This window comes from Xyrauchen texanus, chromosome 10 (assembly GCF_025860055.1).
Source record: "Xyrauchen texanus isolate HMW12.3.18 chromosome 10, RBS_HiC_50CHRs, whole genome shotgun sequence".
NCBI classification, from domain to species: domain Eukaryota; kingdom Metazoa; phylum Chordata; class Actinopteri; order Cypriniformes; family Catostomidae; genus Xyrauchen; species Xyrauchen texanus.
Genome location: NC_068285.1, coordinates 38081468 through 38105329, shown reverse-complemented (window position 1 = coordinate 38105329; position 23862 = coordinate 38081468). Strand labels below are relative to the sequence as shown.

At 41.2% G+C, this 23862-nt stretch overlaps 1 protein-coding gene across 1 annotated transcript in view; it reads left to right on the top strand.

Annotated features, from left to right (window-relative positions):
- The window catches only part of LOC127650115 (sialidase-1-like), a 34560-nt gene that overhangs the window by 7815 nt on the left and 2883 nt on the right, over positions 1 to 23862 (top strand). Inside the window, exon 3 of the mRNA XM_052135309.1 lies at positions 8260 to 8332. Coding sequence (XP_051991269.1) covers positions 8260 to 8332 — 73 coding nt within the window. The remainder of the gene's footprint in view (positions 1 to 8259; positions 8333 to 23862) is intronic.

Here is a 23862-nt window from a genome sequence, read left to right as displayed (position 1 = left end):
CTTTACACATAAAAGGTTAGTAAGTGATTTTATCAAACTAAAATAATTTTAACACACATATAGTTTACATCTTGTGGCTATACTTTTGAAACAGTGATTATTTTAACATTTACTGATTGGCCCCCATTTACTTCCATTATAACTGTAACCCAGATATTTAAGGGGCAAATTACAGCAAAATTAATTTTTGTGGTATTCAACATTATGCAACAGATGCTGCATTTGAGCTGAATTATTATGGAATCCTGGAATATTCCTTTAAATAAAGAGTAAATATATGTGACCTGCTCATCCAGGCAGATGAATATGAGTATTTTATTCAGCTTGGATGGATGTTTGTATCACTGACCTAGAAACAGGCACACATTGAGAATACAATTTAATGCTCTTAGAACATCAATGTACTGGAGTGGAAAAGTATGCATTCTTTTGGCATTAAAGGTTCAATAATCTTGTATTATTTCTTCCGATTTTATTTTGGAACACAAAAGGACAAAGTCATTTGAAGTCATGCTTTAGTTTGTTGTGGGGAACAAGACCAAAATTAAATTAACTATTCATAACATACTGTAAAACCAGGACCATGTAGAATGTATATAAAGAAAAGGCAGCAATTAACAGGGGAGATGCTGACGCTGGTAATGCTATAAATACAAGTTTTCTGGAGAGCTGCGTTTCAAACACACATATGCATGCCTGGAAGACATCTACTATAGAGAGACAGGAGAGTCATCCATACACCAGCAGCCTGGTCTCTTTCTGTGTGCCCACCACAGCAACAGGACTGGCACAGAGCCGCCCACACCACCATGAGGCCCAGCAGTGCTTGTGCTGGTATGTGTGGGCGAGTAATTGTATGTTTGCCTGAATGTTTTAGAGATGTGTGCAAGTAGGGCAGAAATCCTAGTCAAACACACAGGGGATTAGGAATATCCCATTCAGAAACAAATTATATTCCAGGGAGACAACAATTTGACCATATATATTTTTACTGTAAACGCAGCCATAAATGATAAAAAAAGTATTAATGTTTATATATATAAACATTAAATTAGTATATATTTATAATATCATTATTATGTTTTTGTTTCCATCATGAAGTATGAGATGGCTTTGCATCATCTAGTCTAATAACTCCTTGTGATTTGTGTAGCACTAAATGAATAAAAACCATTAAAAAACACCAGAGTAAGGTGCTCTATTGGAATGGACACTGGGTCTGAACAGAATATTTTTTATTTTTTTATTAATCTTAGCTGACACAGTAAGAGAGGGCATCATTAAATAGACTTGCTTTAAACTGAGTTGAAAAGGTTATTTGAATAGTGTTTTAAACCTAAAGCAAAGTTGGCAAAAGCAACAGGCACAGTGCCAAGCTGAGTTAGACGCAGAGTGATGCTGTAGACTGTGCCAGAGTGGTACTGCCACTGTCAGAGCCTGCCATTTTTTCAGTCACTCTGGAAATACCACTCAAGTTGATAAGACAATACACTTTGTCATTGGTGGAGAGAGTGTTGAAAATGGCAGTGTTCCTGTGTGTACAGCCATTATGCATATAAATCACAGGATTTATGAATCAAACAAGGGGTAATTTGTTTTTATGCTTGTCCCTTTATGGCTGTAGACAAATGTAAGACACTGTGCACAGTAGCAGTGTCTTACTTACTTAAGTGACAATGTAAAGTGTAGCTACATGACAATCACTCTTCAATCAACACATTCTCACTTCAATAGGTGAAAATTATAAAGAAAAACCAAAAAGTACTTATTACAGCACAGTGGAATGAAAAACACAGAGCTAGTTCATTTTGGCAAATTATTTCCTTTAGGGTAAGACTTTGAAATCTTAAAGGAAAAGTTCACCCAAAAATGACAAATGTTTTGCTAACAATTATGACAAACCGACAGATCTTTAAATGACAGTTTTTAAATGCATATGCACATGAATGAGTTTTGAGTCCCATAGTGGAGGGCAACATTTTCAGAGAAACATTTTAAATATATCTGGTGTGGTGGTGGCATAGTGGGCTAATGCACACAACTGTTAATCAGAAGGTTGCTGGTTCGATCCCCACAGCCATCACCATTGCGTCCTTGAGCAAGGCACTTAACTCCAGGTTGCTCCGGGGGGATTGTCCCTGTAATAAGTGCACTGTAAGTCGCTTTGGATAAAAGCGTCTGCTAAATGTAAATGTAAAGTGATTTTTTTGTCCGTTACACATTGCTGGTTTCAGCTGACTTTTTGCATAAGTTGTATGGAGTACTTTTTATGAATACTTTTATTGTGTTTTTATCATTGTTGGAACTTGACAGTATCTGTCCCCAGTAGTGACCCCTAGTGTCACTACATCAACACAACATCTCGTTCCCTCCATCATGGAACGAAGGTTAAGACAGAAACCAAGACGTTTTCTATCACTGTATTGTGGAAAAACTGGAAAACATGCATTCATTATCTTTAAATAGATTTTTATTTTATTAAACACATGAATGTTCTTAGCTACTATGACTGATAAGAAGAATTCAAAAATGTAATTGAAAAAATAAATAGTCTTTTTTTTTTTTTTTGCAAATTTTTCAAAATGGGGCCCCGGGTTGGTTGGTTGCTTGAGGCTTCAGAAATCATAATCCTGCCACTGTCTGTCCCCACTGACTTTTATTATATGGGAAATAGCAGCTAAGACATTAAGCAAAACATCTCCTTTTGTGTTCCACAGAAGAAAATCATTAGGATGTAATTGAATTGTGATGATAATTTATCTACAGTGGAATTACTTTGTAAAAGATGTAATTTTGTCTCTTCCGTGTATTACTGTGAAGAGATAGATTGGCACTGATTGGCATTTTGATGAGAAAGCCCTCAGAAAAAAATAAACTTTTAAAGGGATAGTTCACCCAAAAATGAAAATTCTCTCGTCATATACTCACCCTCATGCCATCCCAGATGTGTATGAATTTCTTCTTTCAGCAGAACACAAATGAAGATTTTTAGAAGAACATTTCCATACAATGCAAATTAATGGTGGTCAGACTCAAATGGTTAATTCAGTGTCTTTGGAATCAATCTTTGGAATCACTCCTTCCTCACTATAACATCTTCAGTTTCCTTGGCGATCATGATTTCAAGCTCGATTATACTTCCTAGCGCCATCTAGCTCTAGGCTACTCCACCTTGCAGGCTCCGTATGGTTAGGATTAGGGTGTGAACAAACTGATGCTCTTTTGTACAATGGGCCTCGGTGCATTCACCAAGTACTAGGAAATGGAAGCGCAGCGTAGTTCTAGCGGGAAGACTAGCAGCCGTACATCATCACATCATTATCTGGGTAATTCCTAGCCAATCGCATGTAAGCCATTGCTTTATAAGTCTGCTCACAATCTATCACATTGCTATTTCAGTGTGCTAACACGGCAACCTCCACCACCCCACCACCACCAGTTGAGCCCTGTCCAGCACGGGGGTAGGCTCCTCGCCCCTGCCTCCTATCTCCGGACATGACGGTTCTGGGTACAACTCCCTCAGACCGCTGGATGGGGCCTAAGCCAAAGAAAGAGACATTACTTTCTGTTTTACATTTCTCAAATAAATGGCATCTTAAACTTCACTCAAGCCTGCGTGTCTTCCCGATAGAAATGTAATTTAGTTTGAAATCATGATCATGCCTAGAAACTGCAATGCCAAATGTAATATTCATTCCACCATTTAAACTAAATGATGTCCCAGCATTACCATTATTTTACATCATTATATGGCAATTTAAACTGACATATGAATAGTTTAATTAAAAAATTAATAAATACAAATTGTGACGTTGTTGAGGAGCAATAGCAGCCCTCTGTTGGTAGAAATAGGTATTGTTATTTTGCTAGATAAAACATTTAACCTCTCTTTCTCAGGCTTTATTTGGTGTTGCACACAAAAAACTAAGGATAGGTTTCCTGTTGAGCAAGACTACAGGTCTGTTTCACTTTCCATGACAGTAACTTGAGTTGGTGTTGTCTCACAAACAAGTGGAAAAAGCCATTAAGGTTATTGGATAACGTCAAAGTGGATAAAATATTCTTGTTATTTTGTGACACAACTTTTCCAGTTACGAGTTATAATGACAAAGATTGTATTTTGATTGAGTGAATGTTTTTTATTTGACCTGTCTAGCATTCCAAAAAGAAAATACTGTAGCTCATAATAAAGTAAAAGCTTTTATTTGGGCTTCTACACAATCAGTACAACAGGTGGATAAAGAAATTATGAACTCGGCCAATATCAGTGTAATTATTCAGGATCAGCTACCACAGGATGTCATTAAATGTGAATGAACGGAAAGAGTTACTTCACATCTATTAATAAGTTATGTGAAATCAAAACTCGTCTTTGACTGTGTATGCTCTTAAGTGACCTATCTTGAGTTGCAAGCCAAAAAATAAAGTCTGAGACAATCCAGGAAACAAAGACACAAAAACAACCAACAGCCCAAAATGATGTCACAACTGAGTTGAAGTGGGGATAAATGTACATGTATTTTCCTGTTTGTTATGATAGTTGCTCCTCTTCATTATAAATCTACTATACTCACAAAGGAGAAAATCACCAGAATACTACTGGATAAAATGAGTTTTCAATTGATTGGGGAAAACAGATGCTTGATTAGGGTTGGCAAAGTCAAAACATGTCTTGCTTTAGAAAAGCTGTTTAGAAATGTGTTACTGTGACACTGAATTAAAAGCAAAACGTTATCAAGAGCCTATATTAATTTCAGGCTATATAGTGATACCTTCATTTCAGTGCTTATGTGTAAATGTTTTAGATTTTGTCCATTTAGAATGTATTTATTGTAAGTTTGTGTTGGCCGATATATTTGAATGGGATCTAAAAAACCTTGCCAAAATAATTATCTGTGTCAACAGACATATGCAAATATTCCATCAGAGATGTCATGGTACATACTGTACAGAATGCAAATCAGCACAATCAGCCCTGATGCCTTATTTGCCATATTTTATCTCTCTTTTTTTCCACATTCAGCTCTTTTATATTCAAGTAATTGTCCAGTTATTTACAATTAGTAGCAATATTCTTAAATAGATTTAATTTTTCTTTCTGTTTAAGCACTGACATGGACTTATTGCCCTATATTAAGACATCACTCATTTATGTGTGATCATGCTGTTGTATTCTGAAGAGTTATGTGAGTTGTCTTTAGGCCTCTCTTTGAAAGGTGCATAATAATTGTTAACCTAATTGGACCAATTTAGCACACAGCCTCCGAGTACATGCAGAGTCTGCAAACAGTGCATGAAGCATGAATATTATCGAGGGAAAGAACTCCATAAACATTCTAATTATATTTGAAAATGTAATTAAATTGCATATGCACCAAATACTAGCTTTTGCGATTTTTTATTTTTCACCTCTGTTAGAGAGAGATATGGTTTCAGCTGCAAAAAATGGTCTGTGCAACATTTTGCTGAATTTAGGTATTTATTTATTGCAAGAAAAATTACCTCCAGAAATTACAAATGACTGTCCACTGTCTTGTTTTGAAATGTCACCAAATGTTCCTAAAGAAGAACTGCTTTCTATGAAATCAGTGTCTTCTCACTCATCCAAATACGTTTTTGTGATTATTCATGCTGTTTTTAGTCATCAGGAGTCAGCACTTTATTAAGCCAGATCATCACTCTGCACATAGAATATATGAAAGCCCTGAATGTACAGCAAAGCTTTGTGCTGATCGTAGACCCAGGTGAAGAGCAAGTCAGAAGGGATTCATGTGGCTCTCACCATAATTCACCATCCATTAACTATAACACAGAAATACAATTAAAATAATAATAATAATTAAATTAAATTAAACATATGACGCACAGGCAATCTAGTTACACCATTCGCAGACAGAGAGCCACATTAACTATGACGTGGAAATAGAATAAAATACAAATTAAATATTTTGTGGCGCAGAGGACTGTTGCCTCTCTAAATACCCCCCTCTTATTGGTGTCTATCATTATGTGTGGCATATTTATTGGGGGGAGGTGTCAGTGCGGGATTAATTAGGGAATTAGATTGGTCAATGTGAAAGGTGTAATATGTAATATATTTAGTGTACTAAAGCATAAAATTATCATAATATGTTATAAGAGATTTAGGAACCATGCTGTAAGTTAAAATACTGGCTTCTATGAAAGCAATGCTAAAGCCAGTATATTCTACCTTGAAATGTCCATTCTGGGCCGGAATTTCTGTTTGTGTTTTGGCCTGTGTGACACCCCAGGTTGTCAGATTTGAAACAAGTTAGTAGGCAAACACAGTGCGCTGCAGCCATGGAAGCCAGCAATACATCTATCTAACATTGACAGAGTTAAAAAAAAAATACACATGAGCTGGTTTATAATTTGCAAACAATAAAAACATGGCAAACGTATACATTAGCTGATCAACTTACAGTGTAAGGCTCATCGCTTGCCATTGTCATTTTATTCATTCCTGTTGTCCTAAACCTGGCAACCCACGTGAGCTTGGAGTCTGAGGAGGAGGGGGCAGGGGAGACAACTCTCAATTTACCTTTTCGCTTGCGTGTTATTCCTGGTTGAGGTCGTTATCGCTCAGTTTCTGATGGCCACGATCGCTGTCTGGGTGCTTCCCATGCGGAGACTGGGTTCGTGGATGGTTCATGTCCTCATTGCGAGATTATGACCATGGCTATGTTGCGGTCACGGCTTTCCTTCGTAAGAGGTCCTTCTACCTACGGGTATGAAGCGAATAGGTTAGCATTGGGGGCAATGTTGGGAAACCTCCCACGGACCTCCCATTCCCCAGTACGGTCATACGCCCCGCCCGAGTTCTGGGATGAAACCGCGGGCTCGTCTCACGGCGGGTTCGTGGCTCCATTCAGAGCTCATGAAGAGGATGAGCTATCGATTACTGCATCGGAGGGCTGGCTCATCATGTCTGAATGGGACATCATCATGGATGAATGGGAACCCTCCGCTCCCCCCCGAACCCTCACAGCTTGTCGATGCTGCTGGACATGCCATCTCCACCCTGCATGCCATGGCACTCCTGCAGGGGTACCAGGCCAAGGCACTTAAAGAGCTGCATGAGGGTAGTCCTGACACGGGATTTATGCAGGAGCTGCGCTCAGCGACCGATCTCGCCCTCCGGACATTCAGGCAAAACACGTCGGCCCCACTGAAATCTTTTCAGAGGCTCCTGGGGCATATAGCATCCTCAGCGGCGGTCACGCCACTCGGGTTGATGCATATGAGACTGCTTCAGCACTGGCTTTGTGTCTGAGTTGCGAGATGGGCATGGCGCAACAGCACATACCGCATGCTCATCCCGCAGGCCTGCTGCCGTCTTTTCAACCCTTGGCCCTTGGACGGGATGCGGAAAACTTAAATGGCCTGCGGTGGTAGACACGATCACTCAGGCCAGGGCCCCGTCAACAAGGCGCCCGTATGACCAGAAGTGACATCTGTTTGCTAAGTGGTGTTCTTCCTGACACAAAGTCCCCCAGAGATCCACAGTCAGATCAGTGCTTTCCTTCCTGCAGGAGAGGTAGGAGGGGTGGCTGTCCCCCTCCACCTTGATGGTGTATGTGGCCGCTGTATTGGCACATTATGATGCAGTAGACGGTAAGTATTTGGGAAGCACAATTGATCCTCAGGTTCCTGAGAGGCGCAAGGAGGTTAAACCCCCCTGGCTGTGCCTTGTTGCCTCGTGGGACCTCCCCGTAGTCCTTTTGAGCCCCTAGTGTCAGCTGAGTTAAAGGCACACTCTTTGAAGTCTGCCCTCCTGACGGGCTCACCTCCATCAAGAGGGTAGGGGACCTGCAGGCATTCTCTGTCAGTGAATCATGCCTGCAGTTTGGCCCGGATTACTCTCACGTGATCTTGAGACCCCGACCTGGCTATGTGCCCAACGCTATGGCATATCATGCCTAGCATGTGCCACCCCCTGCTGGGCTGCGTGCCCATTCAACCAGGGGCGTAACAGCCTCTTGGGCTTTGACCAACGGCGACATCTGTAGAGCAGTTAGCTGGGCAACAACTAACACCTTTGCAAGGTTTTACAACCTCAGGGTTGAGCCAGATTCATCATGTGTGTTATTAGGTGACACAAACAGGTAAGTTTGGGACAGTTGGCTGGGTGTACCACTTGCGCATAATGCCTTTCCCCTCCCTTGAGGTTAAGACGTGCACTCCTTTCCCAGTTGTGTTCACAAAAAAGTGTTAACCCTGGACATTCTTCCCCCTAAGGCCTCTGGCTGGTGAGTCTTCGGAGAAGCTCACCGCCAGCCCAGTACTTGCGTCAACTAGGCCCTTTACTGAGGTAGGTGCTCCACATGCGCTGGTTATCCCGTTGATAACCCCATGTGACGCATTTTCCGCAAAAGGTTTCCCTGTTGGTAAACCATGTCCCTTGGGTAAGATCTACCTTGGGACCCTTTCACATGTCCTGCTTCTGATCTGAGAGGTACTCAGTAAGACCATGTGTAACACCTCTTAACAGTGCCTGAATTGGCCCATGAATCACTCTTATTCAAAGACATTATATATGTTATCTGAAAATTATTTGATTCTGTTTGTAATTGCTGCAGATCAGTTTTACAAGATCAAGTCATTTTCAAATTAGCTCCAGGATGTTGATTTACTATACAACATTACCATTCTTGTGGGCTCAAACTCATGTTCAGAGATTTGCTCATTTTAAATTAAAATAAGAAATCAGGTTGTAATGCATGAGTGCTAAAGATACTAGCATTAGTCTGTCACCTACCATTCATTAGTGAACATCACTTAGACTAATAAAAGGCTATGTTTAGAATAGAATGCTACTGCACATTATAAACTATATACTGCCAGTCATGGTTTTAATAATATTTGAAACGCTACTAATTTTTTAATGACAAACATTTTAAACATGACCTTGTTACATTGCATTGTTACATTGTTTTCAAAAAGTGCCATCCAGTTTGCATTTCAGAAATAAAAATGGTAAGTTTAAGTTTTTTTCTAAGAAAAAATCTGGCACACTACCATAGCTTGCAAAAACAATCAGTATTTATTGCAATGTTTCTTTTCCATGATATTTATCAGGCATTTAAAAACATAAAATGCAATGCCAAAATATTTTAATACATTAGAACAAATCAAATAAGCTATACTGATAGTGACGTAGCCAATAATAATAGGATAGATGATGACATTCAAAAACAAGTATCAAGTTATCCAGATTGTTACAAGTAAAGGGAGATGTATTCCCTGCACAACTGTCAGATCAAAAAAACAGTGATCATAGATCCAATATTGTTTTTCATTGGAAGTAAATATTTTCAGGTATTTGGGCTTCAGGGTGACCCTTGGCCCAAAATAATAAATCAACCTAGAAAGAAAAGGAGAAAATAAATAACCTGAAAGAAAAATAAATAAAATACAATTCAACTAACCTCACTTACAATAACAAAACAGGACTGTAAAGGGATCAATGGAAAGGAGGAGGCGAGAACCGGCTTGACGATATAAATAATATATAATAAACTTAAAAGAAGACACAAACACACACATGACGGACATGTCCGTAACGATCTCTCTCTCCCGCACGATCCCCTGCAGTCGACCTTTATCCCTCACGGAGGCATAATTAGCCTAATACCCGGTGTGTAGGATCACGACCCGGCCCCGCCCTCCGCCCTGCCACATTCCTCCCTCGTTCTCTCAGGCTGCGGAGCCCCCGGCCTGACGTACACTCTTTCCCTGGGGGAGGGCGTGCGTTAAGTCTAGTCTGCCGGCAGGTCATCCCCATCTACCTGGATGAGGGAGGGGACAAGGGGAGGGAAACAGAAATAATTAAAATGGGGGGGGGTACTTCCAGTAACAGTGTAGTACCCCCCCAAAAAACACTGTAAAATGTAAAACAGGGAAAAGGCCAACGCAGACCAACAGTGAGAGAGAGAGGAGAGAGAGATGAAAAAAAAAAAACTTGCAGGTTCTCCGATACGCCGCAGCTTGTTCCTCGGCCACTCCTCCACCCTCTATCGGACGACAGCCACGCCTCTCTGGGCAGATCAGAGGCAGTCCTCCAGCCTCTGGCGGACGGAACGCCCCGCCGCATTCTCGGGGAACAGAAGGGGTCTCCCTCGCCCCTGGCAGCGCTTCTCCCACTCCAGGCGGTCGCCAATGAGCCCCTCCCTGCTCGCGGTCGGCGGTCTTAAACCCCGCTGCGTTTCAGCGGCCGGTAGGTGACTCCTGCGCCCCTGGCAGCGGCCCTGACCGCTCCAGGCGGTCAGTTAGGAGCCCCTTCTCCCCTTGCGGCCGCGGCTGCTCCGTTGGGGTGGACGGTAGTGACGAGAACTCTACTACGGCGTATCCCTCCTCCTTCCCGGGTTTCCGGCACCAGTATAAAGGGATCAATGGAAAGGAGGAGGCGAGAACCGGCTTGACGATATAAATAATAGTTTAATGATAAACTTAAAAGAAGACACAAACACACACATGACGGACATGTCCGTAACGATCTCTCTCTCCCGCACGATCCCTTGCAGTCGACCTTTATCCCTCACGGAGGCATAATTAGCCTAATACGGGACCGGGTGTGTAGGATCACGACCCGGCCCCGCCCTCCACCCTGCCACAAGGACAAACAGTCAAATAAACAGGGCAGGTCATCCCTATAGACCTAACTGCTTAAAACAAAGATTCAGTTGCTGAAAAGCATGAATGCAAAGAACCATTACAGTTCTTGAAACTCTAGGTGTTGGTCTGACGGCTGTTGGGGAACATGGAAGAGTCGCAACAGCTCATATCTGAGTGGCAGGTCTGTGCTTACCAAAATGCAAAACACTGGCCCCAGTGGCCAAAGCTGTAAGTGTTTTGGGTGTATGGGCACGTGTGAGCTCCATTTTACAGATAACATTTCCACAGTGGGGCACCACAAGTGAGTTGTTTTTAGCTGTACTGGCTGTAATACAGTTAAGAGGAATGCATATCTTATAAACTTTAACCCCCAAACCTAAACCTAACCACCAGTGAAGTAAAAATGTAATGTAACCTTCGAATCGGCTTTGTTACTGATTTTGCAGACATGATTACTTCCTTGTTTTTACGCAGGATCTAAACCAAGGTCTCCCACATTGCGGATGCAACACACTTCCGGTCGTGCCACAAGGGAAAGCAAACAAATTGGAGCTGATGCAAAAATGTCTGATAGGTGATGTCCCCTCCCATCCTGCCAACAGGTCTTCTCCACCTCTTTTGGAGCCCGGGAGAGACAAGTGGAGGGAAATGGGAGAGGGAAAGAACGAGGCAGAGGGACAGACAGAGAGAGAGAGGAGAGAGAGAGAAAACTTGCTTGCGGGCTCCTGTACGTAGTGTCGCCCGTTCCTCAACTTCTCCTCTGACGGATGCCAGCTCGCTTCTCCCCCGGTGGACAGCAGTGTGTCCTCCTGCCCCTGCAGATGTAACTGTTCCTCCCCTTCTTCGGCAGATGACAGTGGTTCCTCCGGCTCTTGGCAGCCGTCAGCATCCCCTCCGTCCCCAGGCAGATGGCCGTGGCTGCTCTTTTGGTGAACGGCAGCGGCGAGGAATCTGCGACAGCGCATCCCACCTCCCTCCCTGGTTTTGGCACCAAAGTAATTAGGTAAGGTGGGCATTTTCATTAAATGATCTCCTTGTGTGCTCTACATAACAAAACAAGTCATATGGGTTTGGAATTTCATGAGGGTGATTCAATTCTGACTGATTTATTTTTTTATACATCTTTTGGCTGAACTATTCATTTAACATATAATTTTGAGCTGGCTCAACGTTTTTTGCATAATGTTATCTCGTTAGCTTTAATCTGGTGAAAAGCAGTATGTTGTGTGTACTTTCCTCCATAACCGTTTGTGAGCTTTTAATCAATGTGACCTCCGCTCATCCAGATATTAGCATGTACATGAGTCATCTCTGACCTTCCAGACAGAAGAATTGGGGACAGAGCCAACAGTATGTGTAATAAATATGCTTTGATTATAATTTCATACATGTAAATTAGGAGGGATCAAACAATGGCTAGACTTATTGTGTGTATGTAGACATAGTAAATTATCTTGTTGCACAGCCACAAGTCCCAAGGACACCACAGTGCACTGAATTACACACACGCAGATCAGAAACATCCCCCTCAAACACACTTCACACGAACTGATCTAGTATCAAAGAATCAATCAATCAATATTTATTTATATAGCACATTTAAAAACAACCAAGGTTGACCAAAATTCTGTACAGTCAAAAGAATACAAACCAAAAAAGCAAACATTAAGATGCACTCATCTTTCAAGGAAGGTTAAAAGCTAAAGAAAATAGATGAGTTTTAAGTAGAGTTTTAAAAAACAGAGTGGGAGACTTGCTCGTTTGCTCCCGTCCACTCACGACCAGCATGATGTCTCTTTCGGGGCCTGTGAGCAGGATGAGTTTTCGATTGCTGCATCAGAGAGTTTACTGGCGATGTCGGATGCCGATCACCCGACTGGGCTGCCACCTTCGGGTCTCACAGTCTGAGGCTGATGCAGATCTGACCACCATGGTTGCCCAGGCCGCCGCAAGCATCGGGTTAGAATGGAACCCTCCACCCTCCCCTGAGCGCTCGTGGCGGTGCTCACGGCCACGCACCCAGTCCCTTTCTTTCTGGAGGTGCACAACGAACTGATGAGGTCGTGGAGGGCACCATTCGCTGCCCGAAACAGACTTCCAGGTTTGTACGCTCTCACTACCCTCGATGGCGGGGCAGTCCACAGGTACACAGAGGTCCCTCAGGTGGATAAGGCAGTTGCGATGCACGTGTGCCCGCAAAATGAAGGATCGACCGGCGCTCCCCTCCAGAGCTTGTAGGACTACGTCATCACTGGTGACCAAAGCCTACAGTGCCGCTGGACACCGACTTTTCGGCAACACCGTTGAGGACTTCGCCCAGCAGTTCTCGCCAGTAAATAAGCAGACAGAGGCCATCCAGCACATTTTAACCCGGCGCGGCTCAATGTCCCGCACCCTGTCTGCTCACCAAGGGCGTTCCCCTGCAATGGCGAAAGCACAGACAGCTCCGCCTCAACCAGAGCCCAGTTCTCAGCCCTAGACATAGAGCCCTCCACAGGGAGCTGACACCCCCGTCTCACGGGCCGGCACGAGGAACCGGAAGGTTCCTAAGCGCCCCTGAGATGGCGACCCAGGGAGCGAGACGTAAATCCTTTGTTCCCTTTTCTCTTTTGTTCGCCGCCTTTGGGAATACGAGCACAATCTACAAGGAGTGTGGCATCCTCGTGGGCTCTGTCCAATGGCACCTCTCTAGCAGACATCTGCAGAGCAGCGGACTGAACTACACCCAACACCTTTGCAAGATTTTACAATCTCCAGGTTGAGCCAGTTTCATCCTATGTTTTGTCAGGTACGAACAGGTAGAGTTTGGTAATATGGAACAGCTGGCCGGGTGTATTGTTTGCATATGGCGCCATTCTCCTCCCCTGAGGCTAAAACGTGCGCTTTTACACTCAAACTAATTTACAAAGTCGTGGACCCTGGATATCCTTCCTCCCTAGCCCTGTGTCTTGTGAATTCTGCGGAGTTCGCAGGCAGACACACTATGGGTACTAATATGCCCTGTACTGGGATAGGTTCTCTATAGGTGCCGATTACTCCGGTAACCCCCTGTGATGTATTTTTCGTAGTATGGTCTCCCTGTCAGCGAACCCATGTCTCCCTTGGGCAGAGCCCTTTCTGCCCCGGCCACTGTGTTTGTAGAGCTCCTCCCCTTCACGGCAGGACCTACCACCGTGCCTCTTCCATATGCAACTCTACAGCCCACATGATATATTGCCACATGTTAACCTCCCCTCTGGGCAGGGTGTGGCTTCTGTGGGGTCTTTTCCCAAAGTATAGGAAAGGAAAAGAACACTGTCCCCGATGAGTACAATAGCGTTAACTGGCCCCAGCCGAATCGATTACTCTCTGGAGAGAAAAATATATAGAGAAAAGGCAATGGCTGGTGCGGCCTGCTCCCATGCTAATTACATCGCTCCCCCCCAGGGATATGGGGATCTGGTATTACGCACACAGCAGCTTGCTTGCACCTGCATCAGCAGTTCACGTAACACGGTTCAGCTGTTGTGGCGTTTTTCTATAGGGACCCTTAGTGTCACTACATCGATACAATGTCGAGTGAGTGACAGAAGGGGAACATCCTGATGGAGGGAACGAGACGTTGTGTCACTCTTGCCACAACACTGTACTAGCCCCTGAAATGGCCGAACCTAGTCTTGGCTCCCCAGCACAAAACCTGAATGGAATGGGCATTCCAGCTCCTTTTATACCCGTATGTCCGGGGGAGTGGCATGCAAATTCCACCAGCCAATTTTCATTGGCCTTTTCTCAAAGAATGGGAGGTGTTTGGGGCTCTCAAGAGCGACCCCTAGTGTCACTACATTAACACAACGTCTCATTCCCTCCATCAGGGAACGGAGGTTACAAAAGTAACCATGACGTTTTTCATAAAAACCTGTTCTCTTATATTGTTCATTAGCTGAGACCTTTGTCTACAATTATATAAATTTCAAATTAATGAAAAAAATAAAAATATATAAATTCTTTATTTATTTTGCATGATTTTAAACATGTTTTGTCCCTTATCTCAAGAATCAGTGACTTATTATTGGCAGTCCTCTGAGACGGTCTTGGCCCATTGATTGTATCTAAATTGGGCTTCACGATATGGAAATAAGCCAACATTTAAGACTACATGCATATTTTTTTAGAAGAATACAGGTAAATAGCTATTTAATAGTAGGTGTCTCTTCATGTTTGTTAAGCATGTGAATCAGTAGTGAATCTCTATTCTCTGTGACTCCATAAACTTTACACCTTAATTTATTAAGATCTAAACAAATTAGTAATTACAAGTAATTAGCCCCATTGCTCACAGAAGCTTAAAATATGGGGGTCCTGCTCAGCACTTCAAATACATTTACCTTATGCTCCTTGACTTTATGTAACAGCGAAGTGGAGTTTGTAGTATTGCTGAGATCTCTTTTGCAGCTCAGGAGAAGACACATGCGAGATTGATAATCGGTCACAGAAAAATACATATTAAAGATATCTCATTTGTATTTTTTCTTTCCTAGAGAAATTCTTATTTATTTATTTATTTATTTTTCAGAATCTACCTTTGTTAATACTGTTCTGTCTTGTTCATTTTGGTTCTTTATTTAATTAGCATGTGTATTTAGGGCAAAAGTGTATATAATGAATGTAGAGGATAGATGAAAACAAACTTCCACTGTGGTTTGCTGCAGTCAACACTGAGATGTGTCACTGAGTTTAATTGTGGTGGAAAGTCCAGAACAAGTCTGGAACAAGCACAATTTTCTGAATAAACTCACTTTAAATAAGTTGTTTACAGGTTGTTGCTCACTGATAAATTAAAGCATATGCATGAGTTGCAGATTTTGCAAATGAGTGATGGGTGTTGTTTGACGGTAATCTTCATGCACACTCAAACAAATGCTTAAAGAATGATCCTGACTTAAACACCCACCCAGATAAGATATGAACCTTAACCTTGCTAAGTAACCCCACTACACTGATTAACCTTCGGTTTGCTTATTACAGCAGTCTACTAGACCTCTTAAACAGCTTCCAGTAATTACATATTAAGCAATCCACATATGTAGATTAGAGGCAAACTGTATCTGTTTCTCTATGAGGATACCTGTGGTGTACTCACACAGCACTGATAGAACTCCGCATTCCAGCATGACATTGTAGATTTCAATTTTAACAAGGTATATTAACATGCTGGACATGTCTCTCATCTCAAGGTGAGGTATGGCACATCATTTGTCTTTCTAAATCTCCCTGAACCTCCTCCTAGGTATAGCTCATAAATGCAATCGCACCCGCTTTCTTTCTTTTTGAGAGGTAATTACAGAAACACAAGGAGATGATTTAACAGCCAACTCCACAACAGTACATCAGTCAGTCTTTAATGAGGAGAGGAAGCATGGTGACCTGAATGATCAGACATGTGCAACATGAAATCATGGCTTAAACACATGTTTCTATCCAAGTACAATCAGGGTTAGGTGACCAACTGCATATCAACCAGCCTGATCAAAGCTCAGGTGGAGTGGTGTCAGAAAATCTTAGAGCACTAGTGTAAAAGCTTTTAGTTAGCATTTCTCTAATTTAATAAAACAATGTCATCACAAATTAGATAATCAGCAGTGGTGTAAAGTAACGAATTACAAATACTAATGACTTTTTCCCAAGAATTGTACTTTAAGTAGTTTAAAAATGTTATACTTTTACTTGAGTATATTTTAAATGCTGAAACTGTACATTTACTTTGCTATTTTCCCACCGTCTGTGTTCGCTACTTCCCTGTCCTGATTTTATTTTTATCTAAAAACATGATTGGCTAGGGAGAGACTTGTGATTCCCATTAAATCACATGTAAAAAAACTTGAACGGCAGCTACAGTTTACACGCAGTTTACAGCTGAACATCTCAGTCCCACCTGGAAGGGATTTTTGCTGTGAAAAAGGCCAATTGCTTGATTGTGTCATGTGCGTTTAACTTGCTCAAGCCAGATATCGGCATTAATCCTGCCTCAAATTTGAAGAAACATGTTGAGGTAATTTTTTAATTTTGTTTTAAATGTAATATTTCTGCTTACTAGATTTTGTGTGATATAAAGTTGCCTGTAATTTAACTATCTATCACTGAGATTATTGTGCTGCTGTGTGAGATTAATGCAAGTTTATAAAAAGGGCTAGATGTTTATCGATAAAAGAGAGAAGTCCTCGATCAAACTTTTGAGTGGTTTTCTATATTTAGCCTATGTTTCACATCTAGAACAGAGGTGTTCATTACATCAATCATGATAGTAAGAGCACCACTGGTTGGTTGATCTAGATGAAATATAAAAGAATGACTTTTTATTTCCTGACATCTGTTGCTGTGTGCTGTTTGATTGACAGGCGGCTAATGTTTGAGCGCTAATGTGGATACGTGATTAAATGATCAAATACACTTTATAATTACGCCAATGCCCATCTTGATGAGGATTTAATGTAAACGCAGTCGGTTTGGTCTAAAGTGAACGTAAACAGTGTGACAAAAAGCGTATTTGTGGTGGTGGTGTAGTGGTCTAAGCACATAACTGGTAATCTGGTGATCAGAAGGATGCTGGTTTGAGCCCCACAGCCACCACCATTGTGTCCTTGAGCAAGGTACTTAACTCCAGGTTGCTCCAGGGGCATTGTCCCTGTAATAAGTGCACTGTAAGTCACTTTGGATAAAAGCGTCTGCCAAATGCATAAATGTAAATGTACATGTAACTGAATTGAGCACTGTCTAGTAGGCTATGTCATATAAAGGCTATTAATCAAACAACAATAACAAGGAAACGAGAAAACTACTCAGTACTTTTGGCTGAATAACTTCAGTAGCTTTAAAAGTATTAATGGAATAGAATAAAACAGTGACATTTTTATTAATAATATTTTTGGAAAATATTGTTCGTTTTTTAATAATACCGACCCCTGATATAGAGAGTGTTTATTGGTATAATAAATTACCAGGAAAGTAAAGATGATAAATTAATTTATAATTATGATTAGCCTTTATAAAGATAGAAAAGTATTAACATTTGCAGAGCAATACTTCAGCAGAACATTCCACCAGTCACAAACTTCACAAAATTGTGCATCATGTATCTCAAACAGAGGACAATGTATTTTTTTGGAATCAGATTCATGTAGTGTTTATCATAGATAAGTGATGTATTTTAAAAGTTGGCATACCGTGTTCATTATAATGGGGCAAAGGTTTTGAAACTCAGTACTCAATACTTACTACTCATGAGTACTTTTAAATGAGATACACTTTTACTCTTACTTGAGTAGTTTTTAGGACAGCTCCTTTTAGTCTACTCACACCACAGCTTTTGGGAAGTAACAGTACTTCTACTTGAATATGATTTTTCAGTACTCTTCCACCCCTGATAATCAGCGTAACATTTTAAGTGAAAACTGTCATGAATTTGATTATTTCTAAGTATATGGAATTTCCCCTTTGGTTTGAATGGTTTTACAGATTTTCAGTGTGGTGTCTTTTGGACAATATCTAAACTTCCAATGCACATGGCCAAACAGAACCATTGGTTAAAGCGTTTATGATACAAACAGGCATTCTTCTCTTTTACTTCCTTTTATACCCATAAGTGCTGAGAGATTACCAAAGCCTTCACAAACATATCAATAAAGAAGCAGGGCAGTAAAATAAGACGCAAAACACTTATGTCAAAATGACCACCCAGGTGAAAAAGACGTACAATTAAGTGTATTAAAAATGCATTACATTATATTTGTATTGTACTAAAAACATATTTAAGTACATTTTTAATACACTTAATTGTACGTCTTTTTCACCTGGGCATCGTCAGTCAAAAACCTTGAAGAAATGTACAGACAATGATAATTCAGAACCAGCCATCTTAATGGATTGTAATTAGATCAAATATGAATACTAGTCCTTAAAGGATAACTGAAAATACTACTTTTCACTTTATTCTTTCAGAATTTATCCAGTTGTATCTTGTTTGCCTCTTCATTGATGATTTGATTCCACTAGAATAATTTAGGATTATTGGTTCTAAATTATTATAGAATCTACACGAGCAATCCTGAACATTGCTTTAGGATTTTTAAACTGGGGCTTTCAGACATTTTGATGCATATTCAGAAGAATATACAAATCATAATCCAGACATTGCATTGTTTGTATTATGCTGGATTGTCTAGGCACGTTTCACCATCTTGTGGTGCTGTGTTTTGTGAATTTGTGCTGTTAAAGGGATAGTTCACCCAAAAATGAAAATTCTCTTATCATTTACTCACCCTCATGATATGCTAGGTGTGTATGACTTTTTCTTCACCAGAACACATTTTAAGAAAAATAGAAAAATATCTTAGCTTAATAGGTCCTTAAAATGCAAGTGAATGCTGATTTCTCTTTTGATGCTCCAACAATCACAGACATTCAGCATCTAAGTTATCGATTCGACTCCAGCAGATAAATGAATGTATTTTAAAGCGATACGATCCCTTTAGATGTGAAAAAATATAGATCTTTAAGTACTTTTTAACTATGATTCTACACTTAATGTAAGCTTCATGAGATGTGATATATTTGCGTTGCCATGCTACATACGTAATCTCATGTTCTCCACTCGGTTGAGACATCTAGGATGAGCACACAAAAGCACCATTGTGAATAAAGAAACAGATCAATACATATCTAAACCAAAATCAACCACGCTTCTGTACAGCTATGTTTCTCCTTCTCACTTGTAAACAGCGCTGCTCTACCACCTGTGACACACGTGCATCGGTTCTCGTGAGTTTCAAGTACCAAGGTGATTATGTCACAAGTGCATACAGCAGCAGAACTGAAGCATGCTATAGAGTTTAAAAATTACTATATTTATAAATATTTATCTTTTTTTCACACCAGAAGCGATCGTGTTGCTTTAGAAGACATCCATTTACTGTAACAGCTGGTGTAGTATGGATGGCATTTATGCTGACTGTCTGTGATTTTTGGAGCTTCAAAGGTCTGATCACGATTCACTTGCATTTTAAGGACCTACTGAGCTATATTGTTCTATTTTTCAACAAATGTGTTCTGTTGAAGAAAGAAAGACATACACACCTGGGATATCATGAGGGTGAGAAAATAATGAGAGAAACTAGTATTTCTTGCTAAAGATGTGCCCCTGCCAGTGTCTTTCTCTTAAAGACTGTTGATGTACTGTATTTCCTATTAAGTTTGGGCAGGACACATCGAAGTGCTCATCCTTAAAAATATTAATAAATAGGCAAATGGTTTAAATTGCTTCACGGTCATGAACAATGATTTGATTCTTGCTTGGTCATAGGCGGTATTAAGGGCCATGACATTCTCATTCTAGAGAGCATTTGATTAGACAAAAGTCATCAATATTTTTCCATCAATAAATTTCCTGGAAGAGAAAGACTGTAGATTTTAATATGTATATCTTCTCAAAAACAGGATTGTAGTAGTGCTACTCTGTTTTATATGTCATACTGATGTTGTTGTTTTTTGTGTGTATCTTTTTATGTCTCCTAATGCATTATTTCAAATTTTATTGTACAGCACTTGGTGAACAATTGTTGTTCTTAAATGTACTATAAAAATAAATGTGACTGATTGAAAGTAAATGTTGTCATCTTTTAGGAGTAAACAAGCATATAGATGACCTCAAAGCTATTAGACCTGGACTAAAAGACACAAAAATGTTGATTTCTTAGGGTCTTGAATGATTTGTAGTACTTAGGAACTGCTGTCCTAATTTTCTTATTTAATGTCTGTCATATGTCATCAACTGCTAAGTGAAGCTTTATTTAAAAGATTTTACTTTTAAAACATTGTTTACAAAGTTCTTTACAGATGTTCTTATACATAGAATTATACAAGAATAAGAAAATAAACATGATTAAAAACACAAAGAATAGTAATAAAAACAATAAGATCAATACAATAAGTAAAGTTCCTCTTAAGAGCACTCTTATCTGACCAATAAAAACTGTACTAGCAGACTTCTACTGAGGTATTTCCTCTTTGTCATGGTGATAAGTAGCAAGCCTTGAATGGGCAGTGCTTTCTGGGAGAGTGTTTCAGTCAATAACCCTCGTTAATTTGCACCTGAGGCCCATGTCTGGACATGATGGCAATTTGTCAATGCAGTGAACTCTAACATAGTAAAGGAATCTTACTAACTTAACTCCATGTTGCCTGTAATAAAAACTACAATAGCTAATGCTGAAACAGCATGGCGATATATGACTTTGCTTTTGATTGATATCTTCCCCTCTCAAATCTTGTTTGGGCTTGAATTCAATTAAATAAATGGTTGGCAAGACAGGTTGCACCAGGTTTTAAAATTACAATGTAGAGCCTTTAGGAATGTAATTCTATTGCCAAACCCACCAGATAAGATTGTGTTATAACAGTCTGACAAATAACATTAAAAGGTCTGGCATCCAAATGGCAGGGTGCCATATCTCAGTGAAGCAGAATTCAAGGATGACTGGAGTTCTTTGAAGCACAGTTGATTTCAGTCTGTGAGGCAGCAGGGAGTGCTCTTAATTAGCCTGTTAGTCAGCAGTTTTGCATGAGAAAAATTAAAGCTGTTCAGCATAAAAGAATCAAGTATGGAGGATAACGCATCACTGAATGCACGCAGCATGCTCCCAACTGTCTTGACAGACTCACAGACAGAAAGAGCTTGAAATAGCTCTGTTCTATGTGATTATCTCACTAAAATAAACACTTAAAAATGTGTATTAACATGGTCTTTAATCAAAAAAGGAAAACAGTGTCATAAATTAATCAACCCTCATGTTGTCTGTATGACTTTCAAGCAATGCATTTTATCAGTAAATGGTTAGTGATTCTGATTCCATGAGAATCGAACCCATGACTTATTGATCTACTTGAACTGGAGACCTCATGAAAAGATAAACTTCTAGCTAATGAGGCACAGCAGTAATAATGTATGGTTCCCACTGTGAGTGAGAGTATGAGGGTAAGTGTCCAGTGTTGCCTCTTTTGAGACATATCAGACCTATCAGAATCAGAATCAGAAAAAGCTTTATTGCCAAGTACGTTTTTTACACATACAAGGAATTTGTTTTGTGTTGTAGGCGCATGTCACACATTCTCTAAATATAAGAAATAAGTATTAAAATATAAGCAATATAACAAAATATGTCCACACAGTATATATATTCAAGTAAGAATAAAAATAAAAGAGAGCAGTACAGCAGAGTAAGTACAGTGGCATGTAGAGCCAGAGGTGGAGTGTGGAGAGTGTCAGGGTGGGTACCGGGCCTTGTTGATAAGGCAAGTGTTGGACGGGAAGAAACTGTTCTTGTGGCGTGAGGTTTTTGTCCTGATGGACCTCACCCTTCTGCCAGAGGGGAGTGTCTCAAAGAGATTGTGGCCGGGGTGGGAGAGATCAGCCACAATCTTTCCAGCACGCTTCAGTGTACTGGAGGCGTACAGGTCCTAGAGCGGTGGCAGATTGCAGCCAGTCACCTTCTCTGCAGACGGATTACACGCTGCAGTCTGCCCTTGTTCTTGGCAGTAGTAGCAGCGTACCAGATAGTGATGGAGGATGTGAGGATGGACTTGATGATGGCTGTGTAGAAGTGTACATCATTGTCTTTGGCAGGTTGAATTTCTTCAACTGCCACAGGAAGTACATTATCTGTTGTGCTTTCTTGATGAGGGAGCTGATGTTCAGATCCCACTTGAGGTCCTGGGAGATGATAGTTCCCAGGAAGCGGAAAGACTCCACAGTGTTAATTGTGGAGTCACAGAGGGTGATGGGGGCAGGTGCAGGTGAGGCTGAGTTCTTCCTGAAGTCCACAACCATCTCCATTGTCTTTAGAGTGTTGAGCTCAAGGTTGTTATGATTGCACCAGGTCACCAGGTGGTCAACCTCCCACCTGTAGGTGGACTCGTCACCATCAGAGATGAGTCCGATGAGGGAGGTGTCATCCGCGAACTTCAGAAGCTTGATGGACTGGTGACTGGAGGTGCAGCTGTTAGTGTACAGGGAGAAGAGCGGAGGAGAAAGAACGCAGTCCTGGGGGGGATCCAGTGCTAATGGTCTGTGAGTCGGAGACGTGTTTCCCCAGCTTCACATGCTGATTCCTGTCAGACAGGAAGTCAGTGATCCACCTGCAGGTGGAGTCAGGCACACTTAGCTGGGAGAGCTTCTCCTGTAGCAGAGCCGAGATGATGGTGTTAAAGGCAGAGCTGAAATCCACAAACAGGATCCTGGCGTAGGTTCCTGTGGAGTCCAGGTGCTGGAGGATGTAGTGGAGGGCCAAGTTGACTGCATCGTCTACAGATCTGTTGGCTCTGTATGCAAACTGCAGGGGGTCCAGGAGGGGGTCGATGATGTCTTTGAGGTGTGAAAGCACAAGGCGCTCAAAGGACTTCATAACCACAGACGTCAGGGCAACGGGTCTGACGGGTCTAAAAACAGAGACATGTAAACACGGTTCCTGGATGGCATAATTCCAGCTCATCTTTCTTTTATCTATATGTGGTGGACACAATATCTAACTTATCCAGCATCTATAATCATATTTTCTGTCTCAGAATGCTGCTGAGCAAACATTTGTCTATATCTCAAATCGTGAGGTGGGTTCTTTTGACTTGGACATGTAAGCAATCACTTAGCAACATTCAATCAGCCAACCAGAATATCCTTGTGTAAAGGGATTAATGGAAAGGAGGAGGCGAGAACCGGCTTGATAATATAAATAATATTTCAATGTATAACTAAAAAAAAAGACAAACACACAAAGCTGTCGGACAGCTGCCCGTAAATCTCTCTCTCTGTCCCAATGCAGTCTCCAGTCAGCCTTTATCCCTCTCTGAGTCTTGATTAGAGGAAAACAAAAAAAAATGTGGCACCTATGCACCGTAACGGCGATCGTGGCAAATTAACAAAAACATTTTAAAAAAGAGAGGGAAAGGCCAACACGGAGCGGCAGTGGGAGAGAGAGAGGAGAGAGAGAAAAAAAAACCTCTGATATGCCGTAGCTTGGTCCTTATCCACTCCTCCAACGGATGACAGCTGCAACTCCCCGGATGGATCGGAGGCAGTCTTTTAGCCCCTGGCGGATGGAACTCCTGCTCCAGGAGGTTGGCCAGGAGCCCCTGCACGCTCGCGGTTGGTGGTCTCATCCCCTGCCACGTTTCATCGGCTGGTAGGGGTCTCCTCCGCGCCTG